The sequence below is a fragment of the Callorhinchus milii genome, unplaced genomic scaffold, assembly GCF_018977255.1.
Source record: "Callorhinchus milii isolate IMCB2004 unplaced genomic scaffold, IMCB_Cmil_1.0 Scaffold3, whole genome shotgun sequence".
Lineage (NCBI taxonomy): Eukaryota > Metazoa > Chordata > Chondrichthyes > Chimaeriformes > Callorhinchidae > Callorhinchus > Callorhinchus milii.
Window position 1 is genome coordinate 93,282,114 of NW_024704744.1, and position 20,683 is coordinate 93,302,796.

A 20,683-nucleotide genomic window follows, 5' to 3' on the forward strand; every position below is an offset into this window, starting at 1 on the left:
CCTCTCTCTCTGTGTGTGTGTGTCTGTGGTTGGGTTAAGCCGAGTGGCCCCTCCCCCTCCCCCCTCGCCCCGCCCCCTCTCCCCCTCTCTGTGTCTGTGGTTGGGTTAAGACGAGTGGTCCCGCCCCCCTCGCCCCGCCCCCTCTCCCCCTCTCTGTGTCTGTGGTTGGGTTAAGCCGAGTGGCCCCGCCCCCCTCGCCCCGCCCCCTCCCCCTCTCTGTGTCTGTGGTTGGGTTAAGCCGAGTGGTCCCGCCCCCCTCGCCCCGCCCCCTCTCCCCCTCTCTGTGTCTGTGGTTGGGTTAAGCCGAGTGGCCCCGCCCCCCTCGCCCCGCCCCCTCTCCCCCTCTCTCTCTCCCTCTCTCTCTCTCTCTGTGTGTCTGGTGTAGAACTGGTTGCAAAATGGCGGACGGAGAGCTGAATGTGGACAGCTTGATAGCCCGGCTCCTGGAAGGCGAGTACCTCACCCTCACTCCCTCACAGCACCACAGGAGATGGGGGGTTTTTTTTTTGAGGGGGGAAGTTTGTGTTTTTTTTCGTTGAGGGGCGGGGAAGAAGGAGAAAAAAAATAAATGTAAAACGGACCTGTGGGGGGTTTCTTTTTGTGTGTGTGTGTGGGTGTGGGGGGGGGGCGCTGGACGGTGGGCCGTCGAGGTCGGTCGGTCTGTCTGTGGTGGGGAGGGAGGGGGAGGGGGGAGAAGCTGACGGGGGGGTCGCGAATATCTCCCGTGTGGAAGCGGCTGAAGGAGGGAATGAAGTGAATAACTAACCGGGTGTCGGGTTGAGGCTGAGGGAGGGAGGGAGGGAGGGAGGGAAGAGGGGGGCGGGGATTTGAGAGGCTTCGCAAGGCCCGGAGCCCCGGGCTGGGCTGGGGAGGGGAGGGGGGGGGAGTGCGGGTGGTGACGGCGGAGCGGGAGAGGCCTGGATGGGGTTGGAGGGGGTCGGTGGAGGGGGTGAAGGGGCTGTTGTTGGTGAAGGGATTGGGGTGTGTTGGGGAGGGGGGGTTGTTGGGGAGGTTGAGGGTGGTGAAGGGATTGGGGCGGCGGATTGGGTGGGGTATTGGGGGTGGGGGTGGTTGGAGGGGACAGGGGTGGTTGGAGAGGGGTGGGGTGTTGGAGGGTGTTGGGGTGGGGTGGGTGGTGGTGTTGGAGGGAGCAGGCTTGGGGGGGCTGGGGTCGGAGGAGGGGCTGGGTCGGTGGCGGTGTTGTTGGGGGGGCTGGGGTCGGTGGCGGTGTTGTTGGGGGGCTGGGGTCGGTGGCGGTGTTGTTGGGGGGCTGGGGTCGGTGGCGGTGTTGTTGGGGGGCTGGGGTCGGTGGCGGTGTTGTTGGGGGGCTGGGGTCGGTGGCGGTGTTGTTGGGGGGGCTGGGTCGGTGGCGGTGTTGTTGGGGGGGCTGGGGTCGGTGGCGGTGTTGTTGGGGGGGCTGGGTCGGTGGCGGTGTTGTTGGAGGGGCTGGGGTCGGTGCTGGGAGTAGTGGGGTTGGGGGGGTGTTGGAGTGGTGGAGGTGGTTGGGGGGGAAACATTTACCATTGGCATTAGCAACGGCTCAAACGGTGAATTGGTTTCTATAGAGCGCTGATCGTGTGAGCGAGCTCCTAATTTTTTTTCTTGGTTCACATTTGTATGAACCCTTTCGCTTCTAAGTATGATGTTAAATTATAAACCCAACCAACGCCTTCCTTTTCTTTTAAGTAGAAACGCCGCACCGCATTTCCTACCACCATCCCACCTATTTTTAAACCTTCCGAATGAAGTTTGTCTGGTGTGAGGTCACCCAGCGCAGGCATTTTCTTAAAGGACATGTTTGTATTTTTAAACAGCTGGTAAGGGTTGTCACGGTCCTTTTCTGTGCGTGACAAGTTTGCGGGGGGGCGTTTGTGGTTGAAATATACTGTATACGTTATTGCTAATTTTTGACTTGCGTTCTGGGAGTCGTGCTTGGGAAAGGCGATGAGTGTTTTCTGATTTAAACTGTACGGTTAAAGATTGTGGTCCTCCTAAGCCTTACAAGGAGTCTTTCTCTGGGTGTCTCTGATGTCAGCTCTCTGGGAATGTTAATATGTGATGCTTGTGGGTGTTTCTTTTGCCTCTGAGCTGGACTGCATTCCCCTTGTTTGGAATTGATTGTTTGGTGTTGTACCCCAAAAAGAAATGGTGGTGCTGATTTTTTTAAAAAAAACTTGACGCTTGACTGGCAAATTTGATTGAAATAAAGTAATGTTTTGACATAATAACGTGGAATTAACATTTTTTTTCTGGTCAGCTGCGTGAGTACCTGATCAATTCCACTTAAGAGTATCCTAACAACATGTCCAACTAGGATTTTTTCTGGCGGGTTGAATACAACCTTCCGGGGGTAGTGGGGTAGTGTAAGCTGGGTCTCCTTGAAGCTGAAGTGGCTTCAAGGGGACGAGTTTGGTAACAAGTTATCAGAATTGAGCCCACCCTCTGTGGTTGTCCAGTTCCTAAGCGCTGCTGATGAAAGCACAGCCAGGCTGGGTCATTGGCAGGGCTTGGAAGGGCAGACCAGTAACGAGAGCTGAGTGGGACTCCCAGTTAACCCTGCAAGCCAACGTCGTAACTGGTAGGTGATCCTAGGCTGGACAAGCAGCGGGAAAACTTGCCAGACAGTACTACAGATGGCAAGCTGTACTACGACAACAGCTTGCACTTATATAGCGCCCTCCACACAGGGTAGCGTCTCAGAGCGCTTAACAGTGACGGAGTCTGAGCCGGAAGGGGGGGGGGGAAGGTGGCCGTAAGCACGGTCAAAGAGGAAGGTGTTCAAGTGGACCTTGAAAAAGGGGAGAGAGAGGGGGCAAGGCAGAGGGATTGAGGGAGAGGGTTCCAGAGTTTTGGGGCGTAGTGGCTGAAAGTGCGACCTCTGATGGGAGGGTGCGAGGGACGACCAGGAGGCTGGTTCCAGTCGAGCGGAGGTGCCGGGTGGTGGATTGGGGAGTGAAAAGGTAGGGAGGTGCCAGAGAGTGAAGAGATTTGACACGAGTGCGAGGATCTTGGAAGTCGATCCCCGATCAGTGATGGGGAGCCAGTGGCACCCTGGGCCAGAACTGGTGAGATGTGGGTACAGAGTTTGGTCCGGGTAAGAATGCAGGCAGCAGAGTTCTATGTGGGTTTAGCTGGTTAGACTCCAGCAATAATACCCCAGTGCATACTGTGGGGTCTCAAAACCTTGGATCATACCAACCTGCACTAATGCTTTCCAGAATTAGGTAAGCAGGATGTGTCCCTCCAGGGAGAGTGAGCATTCCATTCCAACTAACTCATCTCTCTGGAATTTGTGTAGGTGGGATATGTGGAACACCGTTTGGTTTGGATACTCTTCCAAGCATGGTGATGGGTGTGTGCGTGTGTCAGGCTGAGCAAAAACAATTGGGTTTTATATTGTAGATGCACACATTTGTAGCTTGTGGTAAAGCAGTAAATTGTCCCATCCTCGCTTCCTGTTCATGATCCAGGATCTTAAGATGGATGTGGAAACATTTACTAGGCTGTAGCTGATGATAATGAGGCTGCATACAGCTATTTATTTTAAAATACTAGTGTCTTGTTGAAATGCAGTTTTAGTTGAGTTGAATCTTGTCTACGAGAAATAATCAGAATGCTATTACAGTAAATTGTATTGCTGTACACTATCTTTCTCCCTGTAAAACATTTTTTACGCAAACATTTAAAACCGTCAGTGAGTGAACCAGTGCCAAGGAAGAGGGAGGGAATCCAGTTCACTGGAAGTTTACTTGTAAAATGTTTCATGATAGTCATGACAGTACTGGTTTCAGGAATTTAAAAAAAAATACATCAAAGCTGTTTTGCTCTGAATATGTTTGCAGCACAACAGTTTTAATGCGATTAATGCTGTTACAAAATCTGTTACAATACTCGCATGATATTAACCAGTACAGCAAAATCTGATGCTGCAGTTCTAACAGATGCTGCATTGTACTGGTAAACAGTTAATGTGCTTTGTTAGAAATATACTGCCAAAGGATTACAGCTGCTGTTTATCAAAACTGCTCAAATAGGGGGAGGCGAGTATATATTTTCTAAACTTGGCAACATTTGTGATAATGGTTATTTAAAATAAAAATTTTCCATTTATGTTTTTTTTAAATGTGTGTAGTACTCTTACCTCATTAGGACATAATCTCGTGGTACAGGCCAGCGTAGGCAACCTTTTCTCAGGCCAGTGCCATAAAGACCAGAAATTTACTTTTTTAACACAGGTACCAGGTGAATTGTTTTCTTTTAAATCAGAATGCTTCAAAATGCTCACAATTCATTGAATTCCAAAATTGCTACAGATTGAAAAGGCTTCATTTCATACAGCTTCACAAAACGTCATAGTCCCATATAAATATTACTTGAATAAAAGGAAAAAAACATTTGTGCAGGCCATATTGCCTTACCTTTCCTAAAGATCTGTTCTCCTGAAAAAATACACTGCATAGAACCACTCAAAGACTGGCCAGCCACATTTTGCAACCTGTGAAGAACAAGTTGTTGTCTGCCCACTTGCCACTGCTGATGATGACTCAGTTACAGGATTCAAATCATGAGTGACATTCCAGGGATCCAGTAATTGAGTTATCAGCAATGGCGAGTGGGCAGTACACAAGAATGTGTCTTTCAAATAAGGGAATGTTTTGAAGTACTTTTGAAATAGAGACAGAGTGGGAGATTGAGAAAGAGGAGGTGGCCAAAAGTACAAAGGTAGGTCATTAGGTGAGTTTTGAGTGCAGAGAACCAGAGGGACTTCAGAAGAGAATTCCAGCCCATGAGATCAACGTGACTGCATTCCCCTGCTGATGGTGGAGTTGGTGGTAGTAACAGTGGTTGGGGAGCAAGGGGGAGAAGGGTGTCATGGAGCAGGCTAGAATGGGGAGAGTAGCTGTGGGAATAGGGTAGTGGGAGGGTGCCCAGATAAGGTGGTGGTGTAGCACTATGGAAGCATTTGAAAGGCATGGATTTAAGATCCACAATTTTAAGATCCCCACCTGGAGTCTGGGGGCGGACAGGGAAGCTGGGTATGGTTGTTGCAAGAGAGGACACAGTTCTAAGTGGTCTGGAGCGTGTCTGTCGGTGGTGAAGCTCGGGAGGCCAGTAACTAGAGCATTGGGAACATCAAGTTTGGAAATGACAAAGGTGAGAGTGAAAGGTGCCTGAAGGGGTAGTGGAAGCCGATTCGATAACAACTTTTAAGAGAGAAGTAGATAATTATTTGGGGAGAACAAGTTTGCAGGGCTATTGGGAGAGAGCGGGGGAGTGGGATTGATTTGGATCGCTCTTTTCACGATGGGCCAAATGGCCTCCTTCTGTGTTGTATAATTCTATGAAGAAGTGGCTGTAGACATAGTTGAAGAGGAAAGTTGTTTTGAAGACAGGTAAAGAGGGGGCAATGCAGAAAGATTGGGGGCAGGAAATTCCAAAAGTTAGGGGCATAGTGCCTGAAGGCACAGCCTACAATGTTGATGTAGAGGGATTGAGGGACGAAAGTTTGAAAAAGAGTTGAGGGTTTACTAAAACGCTGAGACACTGGCTCTGAGTTAGTGAGTAACTGGTTGATGCGTTCAGTGTCAGGTCAGGAACCTGAGCAGGATAGTTTCATCTTTGCCATTGAGAAAGTTTATTGGGGCTTCTTGTTTTCTTGTCAGAACAACAGTGATCCTGGAATTGAGGGTAGAAGCAGAGTTGGGTTTCATTTCCGTAAATGTAGAATTGGATTTACTCTCACGTGTCCATTGATTGCTGGATGTGCGAGTGGGAGGTGGAATTGACATTTTTGGCATTGAAGTTGAGTTGGCGGGATACAAAACTCTCAAGACTTAAACTTAGTTCTTTCTCTGCCTTCTTATCGCATAACAACTCCACAGAACTCTGTGTCTGGAAACATATGTATCACAAATTGGCACCTTTGCCAGGGTTTGTTGATCCCTGGTCTGACATTCTCATGAGGTGCTAATAGAATAAATAAAAATTGTTACAGTTGATATAATTCCTTGTCACGTCATTGAAACATCTCCAAATGCTTTACAGAATTTACTATAAAATATAGCGATTGTGTATTTGGAAGCGAAAAGAGCTGCATTCGCCCACAAAATTCACAGTCAATCCACTTTACAGTATATCCTGTGAAGCGTTTTGAGACGTCCCAACTACATAATAATATGTATATTATCTATATCAAATGCAAGGGTTATTAATATTATTGTTGTTATTGGAGGTGGGGGGTGTTGCCTTGTTGGTAGAGGTGCCCTTCAAATGAAGTATTATACGAGAACCAACCGTTATTCAAAAAGAACAGGGAGGTTCTTCACATTGGCCTTTTTGTTTGCGGGACCTCGCTTTGTATGAAATGGCTGACACAATTGCCTACTCACAATAGTCACTACACTTGACAGTAATTATTGTAAAATGTAGTAATTATTGTAAAGTGTTATTTGACCTTTCAACATAAGATGCTAAATAAAAAAGTTTTGCTTTTGTGTAGCTTTCTCAGTAAAGTCTCTGTACCATAAAGATTTGAACAAAATTCACAAAGCTGGCTTGTCCCATATTAACTAGTTTGTTTTGTGCATCTTTCAGTATATCTTGTCACTATTAATGCATGTTGATTTAAAAGTGTTTATTGTTAAGATAAATTTTAATATTCATGATGAGTAGTGCTTTATTTTTTCCTGGAACATTGAGTGATTCCGGGTCTATAGCAAGCCCATTTGTCTGTTGCTGTACTTCCATTGAAAATAGATAAATAGTCAGCCATCTCACTCATACAAAATGGCAGCCCTGGTGGGGGCAGCAGATGTGCTGGTCTGCTTCGTAAATTCTAAATATTTTATCGGTCGGGTTGCTAGACTTACTTAATTAGTGATTTTGCCACCAGTCATATTAAAATTCAAACCTTCACTTTAAGGCTTATCAAATTAATTGAAAAGTGGAAAGAACTTGCATTACTCAGCAGGAATTTTAACTCCCCGCAAGTCTTTTTCTCCTTCCCAATCCATGATATTCCGATGAGGAAAGGATAATCTTGTGCAGCTGAAGACGTTTGTATTATGTGTTTTTAATACCAGACAAGAGATTCTTGTCTTGTGTGCTTAAAGTTTTCTTGCAGTTCATGTTAGAATGACTTTGCAAACCAGTTACATGGATCTAGTTAGTTGAACAATCAACATAAATTTATTATCTACTAGTTTTATATTATATAGGTATCAACACAGACCATTGATATACATTATTCAGCTGTGGTTACTGAAACTGCTTCTCTTCCATGTTCCACGTGCTATGTCAATCAAACTCTGCAATTGGGACCTTATAGATTTGGCATGAGGATAGTTTTATTTTAATTGCATTGCAAATATGAATATTATTTTATTAAATTAGATTTCACTTAGTCAAGAAAGGGTACAGAATCCATCAGGGCTACACAATAGACCCAAATAGCACTCCCCTGCTGCCTACCAGGTTTGTGAACACCCTAAGGAAAGCTCTTCCTCTTCTGACGAAGGGTAGTGGACCCGAAACGTTGATTCACTTTCCTTTCTCCATAGATGCTGCCTGACTTGCTGAGTTTTCCCAGCTCTGTTTTTGTTTCAGATTCCAGCATCTGCAGTATTTTGTGTTTTGCTCTTCCTTTTATTATGTTTCTCCTCCTTGTGTGAGAGCTTCTTTGGGATCTGATTTAATTCCTGCATTCAATGCCACACTTAAGTACAAGAATGCAGCCTGTATCCTGCTGAGGTATTTTGATGTATTGGTGATCCTGTGTGCTGCAACTACCCTGAAAAATGTCTGTTTCTCCTACAAAATATACAGTCAGTTCACTTTGCAGTATATTCTTTGAAGCTCTTTGAGATGTCTCGAAGATGTGATAAGGTGCTATATGAAACACAAGGATTATTATTATTCTCGACCAAAACTACCATTTACAGGGTCAATGTTTCCTGAAATATAAATTGGGAAAAAGACAATTCAAGATGATTGAAAATTGTCTACACAGTCGCTACACTTTAAGATAAAATTCTGTGAAAGTTAGACATTTTAATTAATTAGGTGTTGTATAAAACGCAAGGATTTTAGTTTGCTGAAATAGTTTTGCAAGCTACCTTACAATAACTTTATGCTAGGTGGGGGGGGGGAATACGGGTAATCCATCCACTGTTTGCAGGTGCTGTATAATTAGATCTGCAGAGCCACACTGTACTGGATTAGTACCTGATTAAGTTCTATTCTGAATGCTGCAAAGGGTCATTGTACCTATGAAACTAGTTCATTAGAGAAACATTTCTTTTAAATTTTAAAAGTTTAATACCAGTACTAAAAAGTGAATCTGATAGAGTGATTTGGAACTTTTAACCAAGTGTCTAGCTCTGAAAACTTATGGAAGTCTTCAGTTAACTTAATTAACATATGACAAACTTGGCTTGCAGAGTGCTAGTGCCTGCAGATTTGTTAAATTCAAATCTAGGATGTCGGCAGGGCAAGTGTTGCTTTCAGCAATGAGATAGTATTGTATCATGCACACCAATACAGTGAAATGTTTTCTCAGCTCAATGTTACTTTGCAAGTTACCCTTGCAATTTGCTTCATGATTCATATTGTACTTTATCTAATTGCTTGCACTTCACGTAGGAGCAGAGAGCCCAGCAGACTGAGGAGGGAACTGAGTAAGGTGGAACAGAATGAGAATTCTGTTAAGGAATTTGGTGAAAGTGGGAATTCTTGAGCAAGAGAGAACACTTTCTTTTAACAAGAGTGGGAATTGTTTCTTGAGCAAGAGAGAACTTTTCAAGCAAAACAGGTAAACAAGCCAAATTGGCAGTTAGTCCCAGGCTAGGTGTTAGGGCTTAGCTAATTAGTTAATTATTTGCTGACCAGTTGAAACTGGTTGTGCCAGAGGCCTATATAAAGGGGAGAATTGCGAGAGCCTCACTTGAGCACAGAGTCCAGTCGCATGAGGAGGGAACTGAGTGAGAAATTTGTTAAGGAATTTGGTGACATGGGAATTCGGTGCGGAAGAGGAAAGAGGTGCATAATCATAAAATATATGATATTTTTAAAATATATAAAGCATGTCTGGGAATATGGCAGGACAGCTGAGACCGTTGCATAAACAATGTGTGCCATGTGGGAACTCCAGGATACTTTGTGTGCCCTGGACAAACGTGTATTGGAAGTGCCTCCGGCTGCTCGAGCTTGAGCTCAGGGTTTCTGAGCTTGAGGAGAGGCTGGAGTCACTACATAGCATATGGGAGGCTGAAGAGTTCATGGATCGAATGTTTCAGGAGGTAGTCGCCCCACAGCTATAGAGAGTTCAGAAGGAGAGTGAGTGGATGACCACCCGGCATTGTAGGAAGAGGGGATGGGCAGTACAGAAATCCTCTGAGAGTGTGGCACTCACAAACCGGTTCTCTGTACTGAATACCGGTGAGGGCAATGTCACCTCTGGGAAGAGGAGTCAAAAACAAATGGGTTCATAGGGGGACATAAGGAAGAGTGTCAATGCAATTGTCATTGGGGACACAACAGTGAAAGTAGTAGACAGATGTTTCTGCAGCCAAACATATGACTTTCGCAAAGTATGTTGCCTCCCTGGCGCCAGGGTTGAAGATATCACAGAACGGGTGCAAAACAGTCTACAGGGGGAATGGGAACCTCCAGAAGTCGTGGTCCATGTTGGAATCCATGACGTAGGGAAAAAAGGACAGAGATCCTACCTCGAGAGTATCAGAAGCTAGGAAACAAGGTAAAGAGCAGGTCCTCAAAGGTTTTGATCTCTGAATTACTCCCAGTGCCTCGTGCAAGTGAGTATCAAAACAGCATGATCAAACACATGCCTGGAGAAATGGTACAGAAAGGAGGGCTTCAGGTTCTTGAAACATTGGGACCAGTTCTGAGGCAAGTGGATGGGTTAGACCTGAACAGGGCTGGGACTAATGTCCTCGCAGGGAGGTTAATTGGTGCTGTGTGGAAGGGTTAAAACTAATTTTGAGGGGGGAAGGGAATCAGGACAGAGCATCAAAGAGGAGAAACAAGTTACATGGAGAGCCGAGAGAGACGAATAGCAATGTAATAAGGAGTAGTCCAGAAAAAGGAGGGATTAGACATGGAAGAAATGCAGAACACACTCAGTCGGTCTTGGATGGCATGTGTGTAAATGCAGAGTGTGACAAATAAGATTGGTGAGCTGCAGGCTCGAGATGCCACATTGGGTTATGATGTAGTGGCAATAATGGAGACTTGACCAAACAAGGGCAGGGATGGGAGCTGAATATTCCTGGCTACAATGTATTCAGAGGGGATGGGGGAGGATAAAAAGGATATGGTTGACAATTTGATTAAATACACGGTTACGGCCCTGGAAAGGGACGATGTACTAGAGGGTACAAAAACGGAATCTATTTGGTTAGAGTTAAGGAGCAGAAAAGGAGCTGATACTCTGTTAGGTGTATACCATAGACCACCAAATAGTGGGAAGGAGATAAACGAGCAAATCTGCAAGCAGGTTTCAGAAAGATGCAAAACCAATCAAGTACTGATAATGGGGGACTTCAATCATCCTAATGTAGACTGGCAAAATAACAGTATGAAGGGCAAGGTGGGAGAAGGATTCCTGAAATGTGTGCAGGATAACTTTCTGGATCAGTATGTTTCCTGCCCAACAAGGAAGGAAGCAGTGCTGGATCCAGTGCTGGAACAAGTTTCAGCAGGAGAGCATCTGGACAACAGTGATCACAACATCATTAGGTTTAGAGTACTTACGGAAAGGGCCATGGAACAATCAACGGTGAAGATACTCAACTGGAAGAGAGCTAATTTCAGTGAGTTAAAAAGGGACAGAGCCAAGGTGGACTGGAAAGAAAAATTGGCAGATAAAACAGCTAATAAGCAATGGGAAGCCTTCAAGGAGGAGATAGGACAAATAGTGCATTTAAGTAAATGCACGGAAGTGTGAGGTGATACACTTAGGTAGGAAAAATGATAGGAGGCAATATAGACTTAGTAGCTCAATCTTAAGGGGGGGTGAATGTGCAGATGGGTGTTCAAGTAAGCGAAATTTTTTCACTCAGCGAGTTGGATTTGGAATGATCTGCCTGAAAGGGCAGTGAAGTCCGATTCGATAACAGCTTTTAAGAGAGAACTGGATAGGTATCTGGGGAAGACGGGTTTGCAGGTTATGGGGAGAAAGCTGGTGATTGGGGTTAGTGAAAGTGACGCTCTGTCAAAGAGCCGGCACAGACTCGATGGGCCGAATGGCCTCCTTCTGTGCCGTAACATTCTATGAATCTATGGAAAAAGTTATGATGAACCTTTATGGTTAGGCCTCAGCTAGAGTACTGTGTTCAGTTCTGGGCACCACACTTGACATCACAGAAGGTCATAGAAACGTAAGACTTTGCTAGGCAAAAGAAGACCAAGATCCATCGAGTTCGCTTTCCACCATCCTGGAAGTCAGTTGACATTGTATTGGTGCCTGCTCTCTGCTTGGGCTATCTGTTTAATCCCATTCTCCTGATTTTCACCCATATTTTTTTCCACATGCAGTGCAGTATCTAATTCCTTTTTAATGTTAGTTGAGAATATTTATGAAAACTCTTGAATTTCCTGCAGAGGAATTTAGATAACCTGGATGGCCATACTCCATTTCAATTGTGAGGGACTATTAGAAGTTATAGGATGACATTTTTTTTGTTTTAAAATCTTCTCAGACATGGATATTTGAACAAAAGTGAGTGCATTTTATCAACAATATTTTTTGACAGTGTCTGAAGGAAAGCCTCGCATATATGTTTAGATTGTATCATGGATTACAATGTTGTCACTGAGCCAAGGCTATTGGCTTAATTCAGTTAAGTGCTTTCACTTCTGATATGGGTTGAATATAGTAACCTTACATAATAACATTTTAGTGCTATATAATAACAATCCTTGCATTTGATGTTGCTCCTTTCACGTTAGGAGGGTGGATCAAAACATTTCCCACGATTAATTGTGATGTACAGTGACTATTTTGTAGGCCAGTAATCAATTTACACACAGTAATGTCCCACAAACAGTTCCATAAGCACTTAAGCTTGTAGTTTAGCACAATACTGGGGGAGGGGGGAGTACTGAGTTTTTGAAGGTGCAGTGCTTTTTGACTGAGATGTTAAAACTGACGTCACATCTCTCTGTACAGTGACTGTTAAAAATCCTATGACACTATTCACAAATAATTATCCTCGCCAGCAATTGCTCATTCAATTCTTGACTACAAATAGTCACTAGTTTTGATAGTAATTGCTTGTGAAGCAATTGACGTTTCAATGTTATAAGCACTTCAAATGCATAGATTTTAAAAAAATTATATAAATTCTACATGAGGGAAATAATCAAGTTTCTTTCTAAATAAAAACGCATATAAGATTCTTAAGAAATGTTATACCTTAGAAGTCGCATTTATTCAGCCTATGTATTTATGAATTAATCTGATTTACACAATTATTTCAATTGTTTGAACATGTGCACTTAGATATTGCAACTAATGTCCTATGGGATATTGTCTTGTTTTGAAGCAGAGGTTTGCCATTGGCTGACAGTGGAAATCTCTTGTCAGTCGCAAGCGGGTACAAAAATTGAGAATTTAATATTGTGCCATGTACAAATTAAATTCATGAATGCAAGTGCGCATCCTTGGAAGATGGCCTTCGGTTGAATGCAATATGTACTCAGTAGTTTATTAGGTTGGTTTGGTCCACTGTGGATTTTTTAAAACATATCTTGCAATATTTTGCTTATGTCCTCTTTGTGTTTACAGTTTTAAAAAATAATGCACCAAGGGCTTGGAATTGTACTATAAATTGCAAGAAACCACATCCTATCGTCCCTGTAATGTGTTCCTTGCAACCTGTTAACTTCAGTATTATTTATATAATATTGAAACTCCTTTTTTTAAAAAAAATCAGATTTTTTTCCTGAATCGTGTTATGGCAGATAAAAAGCACACAGTGGGTTCCTGCAGTTGTGACTTTAACAAGCAATAATATTGGGACTTACTTCCCAATAATCGTCAAGGAAATATCATAAACTTACTTTGCTGCGGGCCTGTTGGATATTGGATAATAATAATCCTTGCATTTGATTTAGTGCCTTATCATGCCTTCGAGATGTCTCAAAGCGTTTCACAGAATATACTGTAAATTGTAGTGACTGTATATTTTATGGACGAAACGCAGCAGCCAATTGAGCATAGCAGTGTCCCGCAAACAGTCGTGGATTAAAGGTGCATATTGCCAGTATTATGTTCAAGCAGGTTCTAATAACTATTGATCCAGTTAGTTGGATATTTTTGTTTTGATATTTTTGTATTTGGTGAACCAAGAAGTTAGCTGGTGATTTGGCAGTAGTACTACAATACTCGATGTAAAAGGAACAATGCTCCTGAATATTCATGCTCTGTAAATACTGTAGTTCTTTGTTATTTTCACATTAGTATGTCTTGTGTGCTTCACTGCTTTTCAGTTGCATTGCATCGTGCTTCCAACTTCAAGTCAGGGTGTGCACAGGGCCATGTAATCGACCTCTGCCTTTAGCAAGTTAAAGTCTTTGCTTCTAATTCGATCATCCTTGTTCAATTAATGATATGTATTAATTGTGGGAATGTTAAGCAGATTAGCTGTGATACATTATAATAGTGAATGTTGGTCAATTGTACATAATGAATATTGTTCATCGTTTTAAATATCCAGTCACATGGGGCAAACCTGAATCAGTAGTCTTTTGAACTTTTCAGCCTACTCAATTGCATTCCTCAGGGATTTTCAGATGGTTTATGAAGGATATTGGAACCCAAGGGTTGAATTTCAAATTAGTCCCTCTTGAACATTTACTTTGAATTACAATATAGTGGATTAGTGGGTACATTTTGTATCATTGTGAAGTCATTTTTGCTTGCAATAACAACAGCAAATTACATTTGTAAAGCGCCTTTCACAACGGGAGCACATCCCAAGGCGCTGGACTGTCAGGGATTTGGACCCGACCAGGGGTTTGGGCTCGGGATGGAGGCCAGGGAAGGTAGGGGTAAGAGAATGCACAAATGCGCGATTGAAGAGGAGGGTCTTCAGTCGTGCTTTGAAGGAGGCAAGGAAGCAAGAGAAAGGGGCTGTGGGATGGAGTGCCAAAGGGCGGTGACAGAGAAGCTAAAGGCCCAACCACCGATGGTGGAGGGGGCCGGGTGGAGCACAGTGAGCAGTCCGGAGCCTGCAGTGATCTAGAATGAGCAGAAGTATAAATGCTGTTGAACTGGCATCAATTCAGTATTTTGTATTGTGTTTTTAGACCATTTGTGGGGCGAGTAATCTTCCACTAGTTGGAATATAACCAGGAACACGCAGCTTTTGATCTAAGTGTAGACGGTGTTGGCACTGGTGACTACTAAATATTGTTAATTGTAAACATTAAAATTTGGTTATTGTATGCAGAGCTTGCTTTCCCTGAATAGAACATTTTGAATGTACAATTATACAGACTGCTGGCACCATCCTGAAGATGTTACAGTGTTATGCAGATCTAATTATTTGAAGCTAATTATTTTCAATGCTGTTATCCAGCAGGAGTATACACTGATATTATAATGCAGGGAGGTCCAGCGTTTTGGCTGGTGCCGCAGGATTTGCTATTTGACATCGGGCTGCATAAGCAATATTTTGTTTCCTTCCAGAAACATAACATTTACACATTTTTTTTCATATTGGAAGGACAACTCAAAGTGCTGGACGCTTCCGGCTGGGCAGCGTCCAGCACTTTGAGTTGTCCTTCCAATATGAAAAAAATTGGCGGGATTGGGAGGGGAAATGATTGCCGAATGTGCAGTCAAAGAGTTAGGTCTTGACATGCCTTGAAAGAGAGGAGGGGGCAGCGAGTCGGAGGGAATTCAGGAAAGTAAATCCAGAGAGTGGAACAAAATGGTGATGGTGGGGCAGATGAGGTGGGGCGGGGGAGAGACATGAAGCAAGCTGGTGTTTGCTCTGCAAAGGGAACCGCAGGGTTGGGAGGTCACATTGTAAGGATGGGGGGTGGGGGGAGGAATTAAGGATGCAGCAAAGTTTTTCACTAGGGAAATAAGGAGCTTTCTGTTAGGAGCTTTCCGCGAGGAAGCTCCATGGTACGTCATTCGGTGTCTGCACTCTGTTCCCCCACGGCGGCTGAGGGACGCTCTGATTGTCTGTCCTGACAGTGAACCTGGAAACACTGCCCTCACTACACATTGCTGCTGACGACTATCATTATTTCCACTCTCCGCACTGTGTCCTCCCAACTGCTAGCATCTGCCGCTGCCATGGGAGGAGTTCACTGGGGCGGGGGAGAATGGAAGATGGAATTTAGGGAATGATCCCGGGCTGGATAAAATCACCCGTCGGGCTGGATACCTGTTACAATAGCTGACAAAATTATATTGTAGCCTGAGGATATGGCATCCAACCGTGGGTTTTCCAGTTGTGTAGAAAATTGAAGCCTTGCGGTTCAAATAACTATAATACTAATAATAATAAGATATAGCGCCTTAACATGTCGGAAGTACGTCTCAAAACTCTTCAGAGAAATTACTGTGAAACTGTATTTGGAGGCAAACGAGGCAGCACAATTGTGCACAGCAGCATCCTGCAAGCAAACATGGAATTAATGACTAATTTTATTGGGGGGGATTGTTGGCCAGGACACCAGGAGAAACTCCCTTCTCTTTTCAAATAGTGCCATGGGATCTTTTAAAGTAGATCTGAACCTGTACTGTTGAACCTTTACTTTATGATGCCCTTAATTGTCTGTAGATCAGTCTTGAAATATCAAAATATATTCTGTGTCGAGAGGATGCATTTTTATCAACAGTAGTGTCTGGAGAACATTCGTGGGAGCTATTAGACTAGTAGTTCAAGTGTTGCAAAAATGATAGTGCTATTCACTCAGTTTGGCTTCCACATCACCCAGAGCACTGTCACCAGTGACTTTGTTGAAAGGAATGTGCTCTGCATATTAGATAAGCTCTTGGCCGGAAAGAGAGGACCTTATAGAGATGCAAAAAATTTCAAATGGGATTGAGAATGTAAACCCAGAACAGTAATCAAAAAAAATTAAGCAGCAGAATAATACTGAACAATTATTCTGAATAAGAAAAGACAACTTCAAGACTGACACTTGGAAGCATTTCATTCACAGAAGGTAATTAGCACCTGGAACTGGTTGGCAGGAAGAGTGGTTGGGGCCATTTATTTAAGAAACTGCTTGATGCTGTAATGGGAGGATACTAAGATGGGTATCAAATGGACTCAAAAGCTCTTATTTATTTGAACATCTTTTGTGAACTTTCCTCTGAAAGAAAAATTGGTGTTTCATCAAGGAAATTGCAATTACTGTTGTGTGGCTCTGACCACAAGTGAGGTATTATATCCATTTTGCATCTGGAAATTTGCAAGTGCCTGTGATTTAAATCTACCTACTGTCAGAATAGGTATCCGGGTGCCTAATTCAAGCAGATTCAGCGGTTGACATTTTGCAAAAGGTCAACAAAAAAAGCCCTGATTACCACGTATTTTACAAAATGTCAGTTGCTCGATCTTTGTTGCTGATATGTATATCATTAGATTCAACATAGTAGCCAAGTTCCTGCCAAGGAGACTTTGCCCCCATTTCATTAGAATTCCAATTGCCACTTTAATGAGACAGAATGGTCATTTTTAATAATCCTGGGAGACAATAATTACTTCACTTAAAATTTGTCTATCATGAGCATGAAAAATAGCTGGGCCATTTTATGAAATATATAATAATCCTTGCATTTGATATAGCGCCTTATCACATCTTCTAGACGTCTCAAAGTGCTTCACAGAATATATTGTAAAGTGAATTGACTGTATGATTTGTGGGCGAAGCACAGCAGCCAATTTGCGCACAGCAGTGTCTCACAAACAAGTCATGGATTAAGTGACCAAATTATTCTTAATTGTTTTCTATTGTAAATTTTTTAGAAGGGATTATTACCTCCCGGGAAAGCGATCCGCCAATCAATTAACAACTAACTGCTAGGTAAACAGAGACATGTAGAGTAAGGAAACATGCCCAACGTTTCACCCTGCCTGGGAATCGAACCAAGGTCCTCTCACTTGTGGGGGCAAGTGCTCTAACCACTGAGTTACAGGACTGCACAATGTACAGATCATATTGCACATAATTTCTATGGTGACGAATGGGTGGTGCCATTTTGGTGGAAGCTTTGATGATAGATATGTAAATATTCCTGAGCTATTATCAAAACATTTCAAAAACAGGTTTGGCGTGTATACTCTTACCTTTGACAGCTCTACCATTTTAAGGTGGATAGGAGCCACCTCAATCTCTTCCTTGGATGCAAAGAAAGCTTTTAACCGATTCAGTGGGTTAAAAATTAGGCAGTTGCTTATTTGGCAACAAAACCATTGTACAGCTATCAAAAATGAAACCCAAGGGCATCAGTGTGACTTAACTGACCATCTCTTTTATACACGTACCTGCAGTATGTGGTTTGTTAGTGGTGGTGATATAGTGTTACTTTAGCTGTAATACAAAACTGTTCACCCTCTGATATGGATTTGCGAAAGTACTATTTATCTGTGCAGTTTTCATAATTCTACCAAATGTTTATGCCAACATTTGGATATGTTGGAGGGGAAGTGGTACTTACTACAAGATTGCCATGAGAAGAATCTTCTAAGATTATTTGATACTGGAAAAGATTTATATTATAGCACAAGTTTCATTTGAACTTGATTACTTTTGTCAGTTTCTTGATGTAATATTGTTTACTCTTGGGAATCTAGCCCAGGTAAACCAGCTGTTATCAACACTGAATTGAGTTCATTTTAAATTGATTTGAAGTTGGCCTGTTTGTGGGGGAAAAAATGTCTTTATTTCTGCTCGACAATTGAGCATTCAGAGAGGCGGTCATAGTGTGTAATTGCACAAGAGTAAAGAGCTATATTGCCACAGTAGATAGTAATTTGGTAAATATTTGTGAAATGTGGAGTTCCAGCTTCGTTAGATGTTGAATGCTGTGAGGAAGCCGGCAAAATATGCAGTCAATTCACTTTACAGTATATTCTGTGGATTGCTTTGAGACATCGCAAAGACATGATAAGGCACTATATCAAATGCAAGGATTATTATTATGATGCCACTTGGGTTATGTATTAATCTTATACTTTAGCAACCGATGGCTCATTGTAAAGCAGAAGAAACCCCAATTGCACATGGATGTTTGTGGGAGTGTGTAGTCAGGAAAAAGCCTCTAATCCCTGCCTGGTGTGTCAGCAAAGAACAAATGAGAGAGAAAGAGAGAGAGAAGAAATTGTTTAGTGAGTGTCGAGCATTGAAATGTACAAAATGCAAAAATTTCAGTTTTAATCTTGTTCTCTCCTGAAGTTACTGACTCTGGTAGGAGGGAGTTGGGAGGTACAGGGAGGCATTCCTCTAAACTAGCTCGGAATTATTTGCAGACTGTTTTACCATATGGAACGTTCTGGCCACTGAGTGCAATTTTGTTAATTTGGTGGCCATAAAACATATCTTCGGCAAGGGTTACTCAGTCAAGATCTAGTTGGAAACCTGGATAATTTTGCCTTCCTTAGCCCAGGGTCTTGTAATGCCAATTCTCGTACCCTGGTGAGATTAATTAATTCCAAAACAATCCTGTTCACTTCGCTTCAGAACCGTCCTTCCTGCCAAACTGTTGTAAAGCATCAATTATAACAGATATGAAAACTTTGCAGTCCAGGCTCGCAGCTGGAGAAGGATGCATGGCAGGAAATTAATGTATCTGAAAACGATTGGATGGAAAGCTACAACACTAGAATCAGAATTTTTGCAATAAAGAGGCTGTTGTAAAGGCTGGCTGAACTCTTGAGTTTTTAGTCACAAAGGCTATTCTGTGCTCTGTACTTGAATGAATAAGTTTCAGAAATAGCCAGTGGCCAATTATATCTCCAGACTTATTCAAATTCATTGATGTGATCTCTGCAGATGCTTTGTATGCCTGGATGAGGTGATGTGCGTATTTGCGATTCCCTGAAGCAAACATTTCTTAGATTTTCACTGCTGATGACTGTCATGTATAATGGTAGAGTAATAATGAGATGATTACTGTATTTCCCTCTTTACTAAATATGGTAAAGCACCATATGGAGAAAATTTTATAAAAGTATGTGTAAATTAACCTCGTTGTCTTACCTTGTCACTAATATGCTTGTGTGTTCCAGGGAACTCGAGTCCTGAATTAGAAATGCTGTAACATTGCTGTCGTTTTAGATATCATACATATGATTGTAGAGAGATTGTTCATGGAAACCAGGTGAATTATGGAATCTACTTTTTTTTGATACAGTATCACTTATCCAAATGTAAAAGCATTTGTGGAGTGCTTACAGGAGATATTTGACCTCCTTATTCATCCATTATTTATTTTGGGGAGAAAGCTCATGAGTTTGATCCAACTGTATAAATTTGCACAGTACAATCTTTCTAGGCATTTTAGAGATGAGTGTTTAAATTGGAAAGATCTTGTTCATAATTTGTTTCCGGACTAATTGCAAACAATTATGCGCAATCATTTTTAAACTGGTTATGTACTTGGAAAGTAAACTCTCAAATCCTTCCTCTCTCCTTTCTCCCAGTTTCCCGAGGTCACATAATTGCTGACATGTTGGGGTGGGAAGTAAATGAACTTGGCATCTTGCTAACAGAAGTGGCTGCTATAGGTATATGAGCAACCACTTTTCTGGGTCTCTTGCCTTGGTTTTTTTTTCCACCTGCATCCCAGTTAGGAAAAGTGAAAACAAGTTCAATTTTGCAAGGCAAGAGAGCTTCAACAAAGCAAGCAAATGAGCTGGACAAGAACCTTTTTATCTGAAGGCAAATTTGAATCCAGTTCAGCAAGAGCAGCATTGCTGTTCAATGGGCCGTATCTCTTTGATTTGATAAATTGAAAATCTTTCGATTCTGGTCTTGGAGGAATTTTATCTGGTAACAAAATTCAATGCAGCTGGCTTTTGCCAAACTAGGAGATAATCTTAACATCTATTTGTAGATGACCATAACAGTAAAGAATTGGGTGAAAATGGAGGATAACCCAGAAATATTACATTTTATCAAAACAATTTAATTCCGGCATTGTCCTGTTATGTTCATAGAGTTTAATATGAATTACTACTTTTAGAACCTATTAAGAATACCAGCTATCCTTCAGGGAATATATGTAAATGTTGAAGTATAAATCACTACTTAGTTCTGCAGCACAATTTTGTAGCTTTGCCTCATTCTATTTTGATACCGAGACAGATACATTTTCAATCTGAATTTAAATTTAATTGTCAATACTATTTGTTGGTGATGAGAGGAACAATGTTTTAATGTCAGCTCAATTTGTTGGATTCAATCGACTCAGGGATTTACGCTCTTTGTTTCTGGGGCAGAGTGAAATAATCCAGATTAGTGTGGTATGAATGGGGTTTTATTTTGAATTCATCGGGATTGTGTTGTCTGTACTTCACATAATTGTAGTTATGTGGAAGACCTACATTTTAATTGGGATTTTCCCTTCTGACCAGATTTTTATTTCTCCCCCCCCCATCTCAAATGGCTTGGCTAGATTCCCTCTGCTGTTTTTGAT

At 42.4% G+C, this 20,683-nt stretch overlaps 1 protein-coding gene across 1 annotated transcript in view; it reads left to right on the forward strand.

Annotated features, from left to right (window-relative positions):
* The first annotated feature begins 368 nt into the window (after positions 1-368).
* Positions 369-20,683, forward strand: part of ppp1cb (protein phosphatase 1, catalytic subunit, beta isozyme) — a 40,557-nt gene continuing 20,242 nt past the window's right edge. The window contains 1 exon segment of the mRNA NM_001292508.1: positions 369-450. Within this exon segment, the coding sequence (NP_001279437.1) occupies positions 399-450 (52 nt within the window). The 5' untranslated portion in view covers positions 369-398.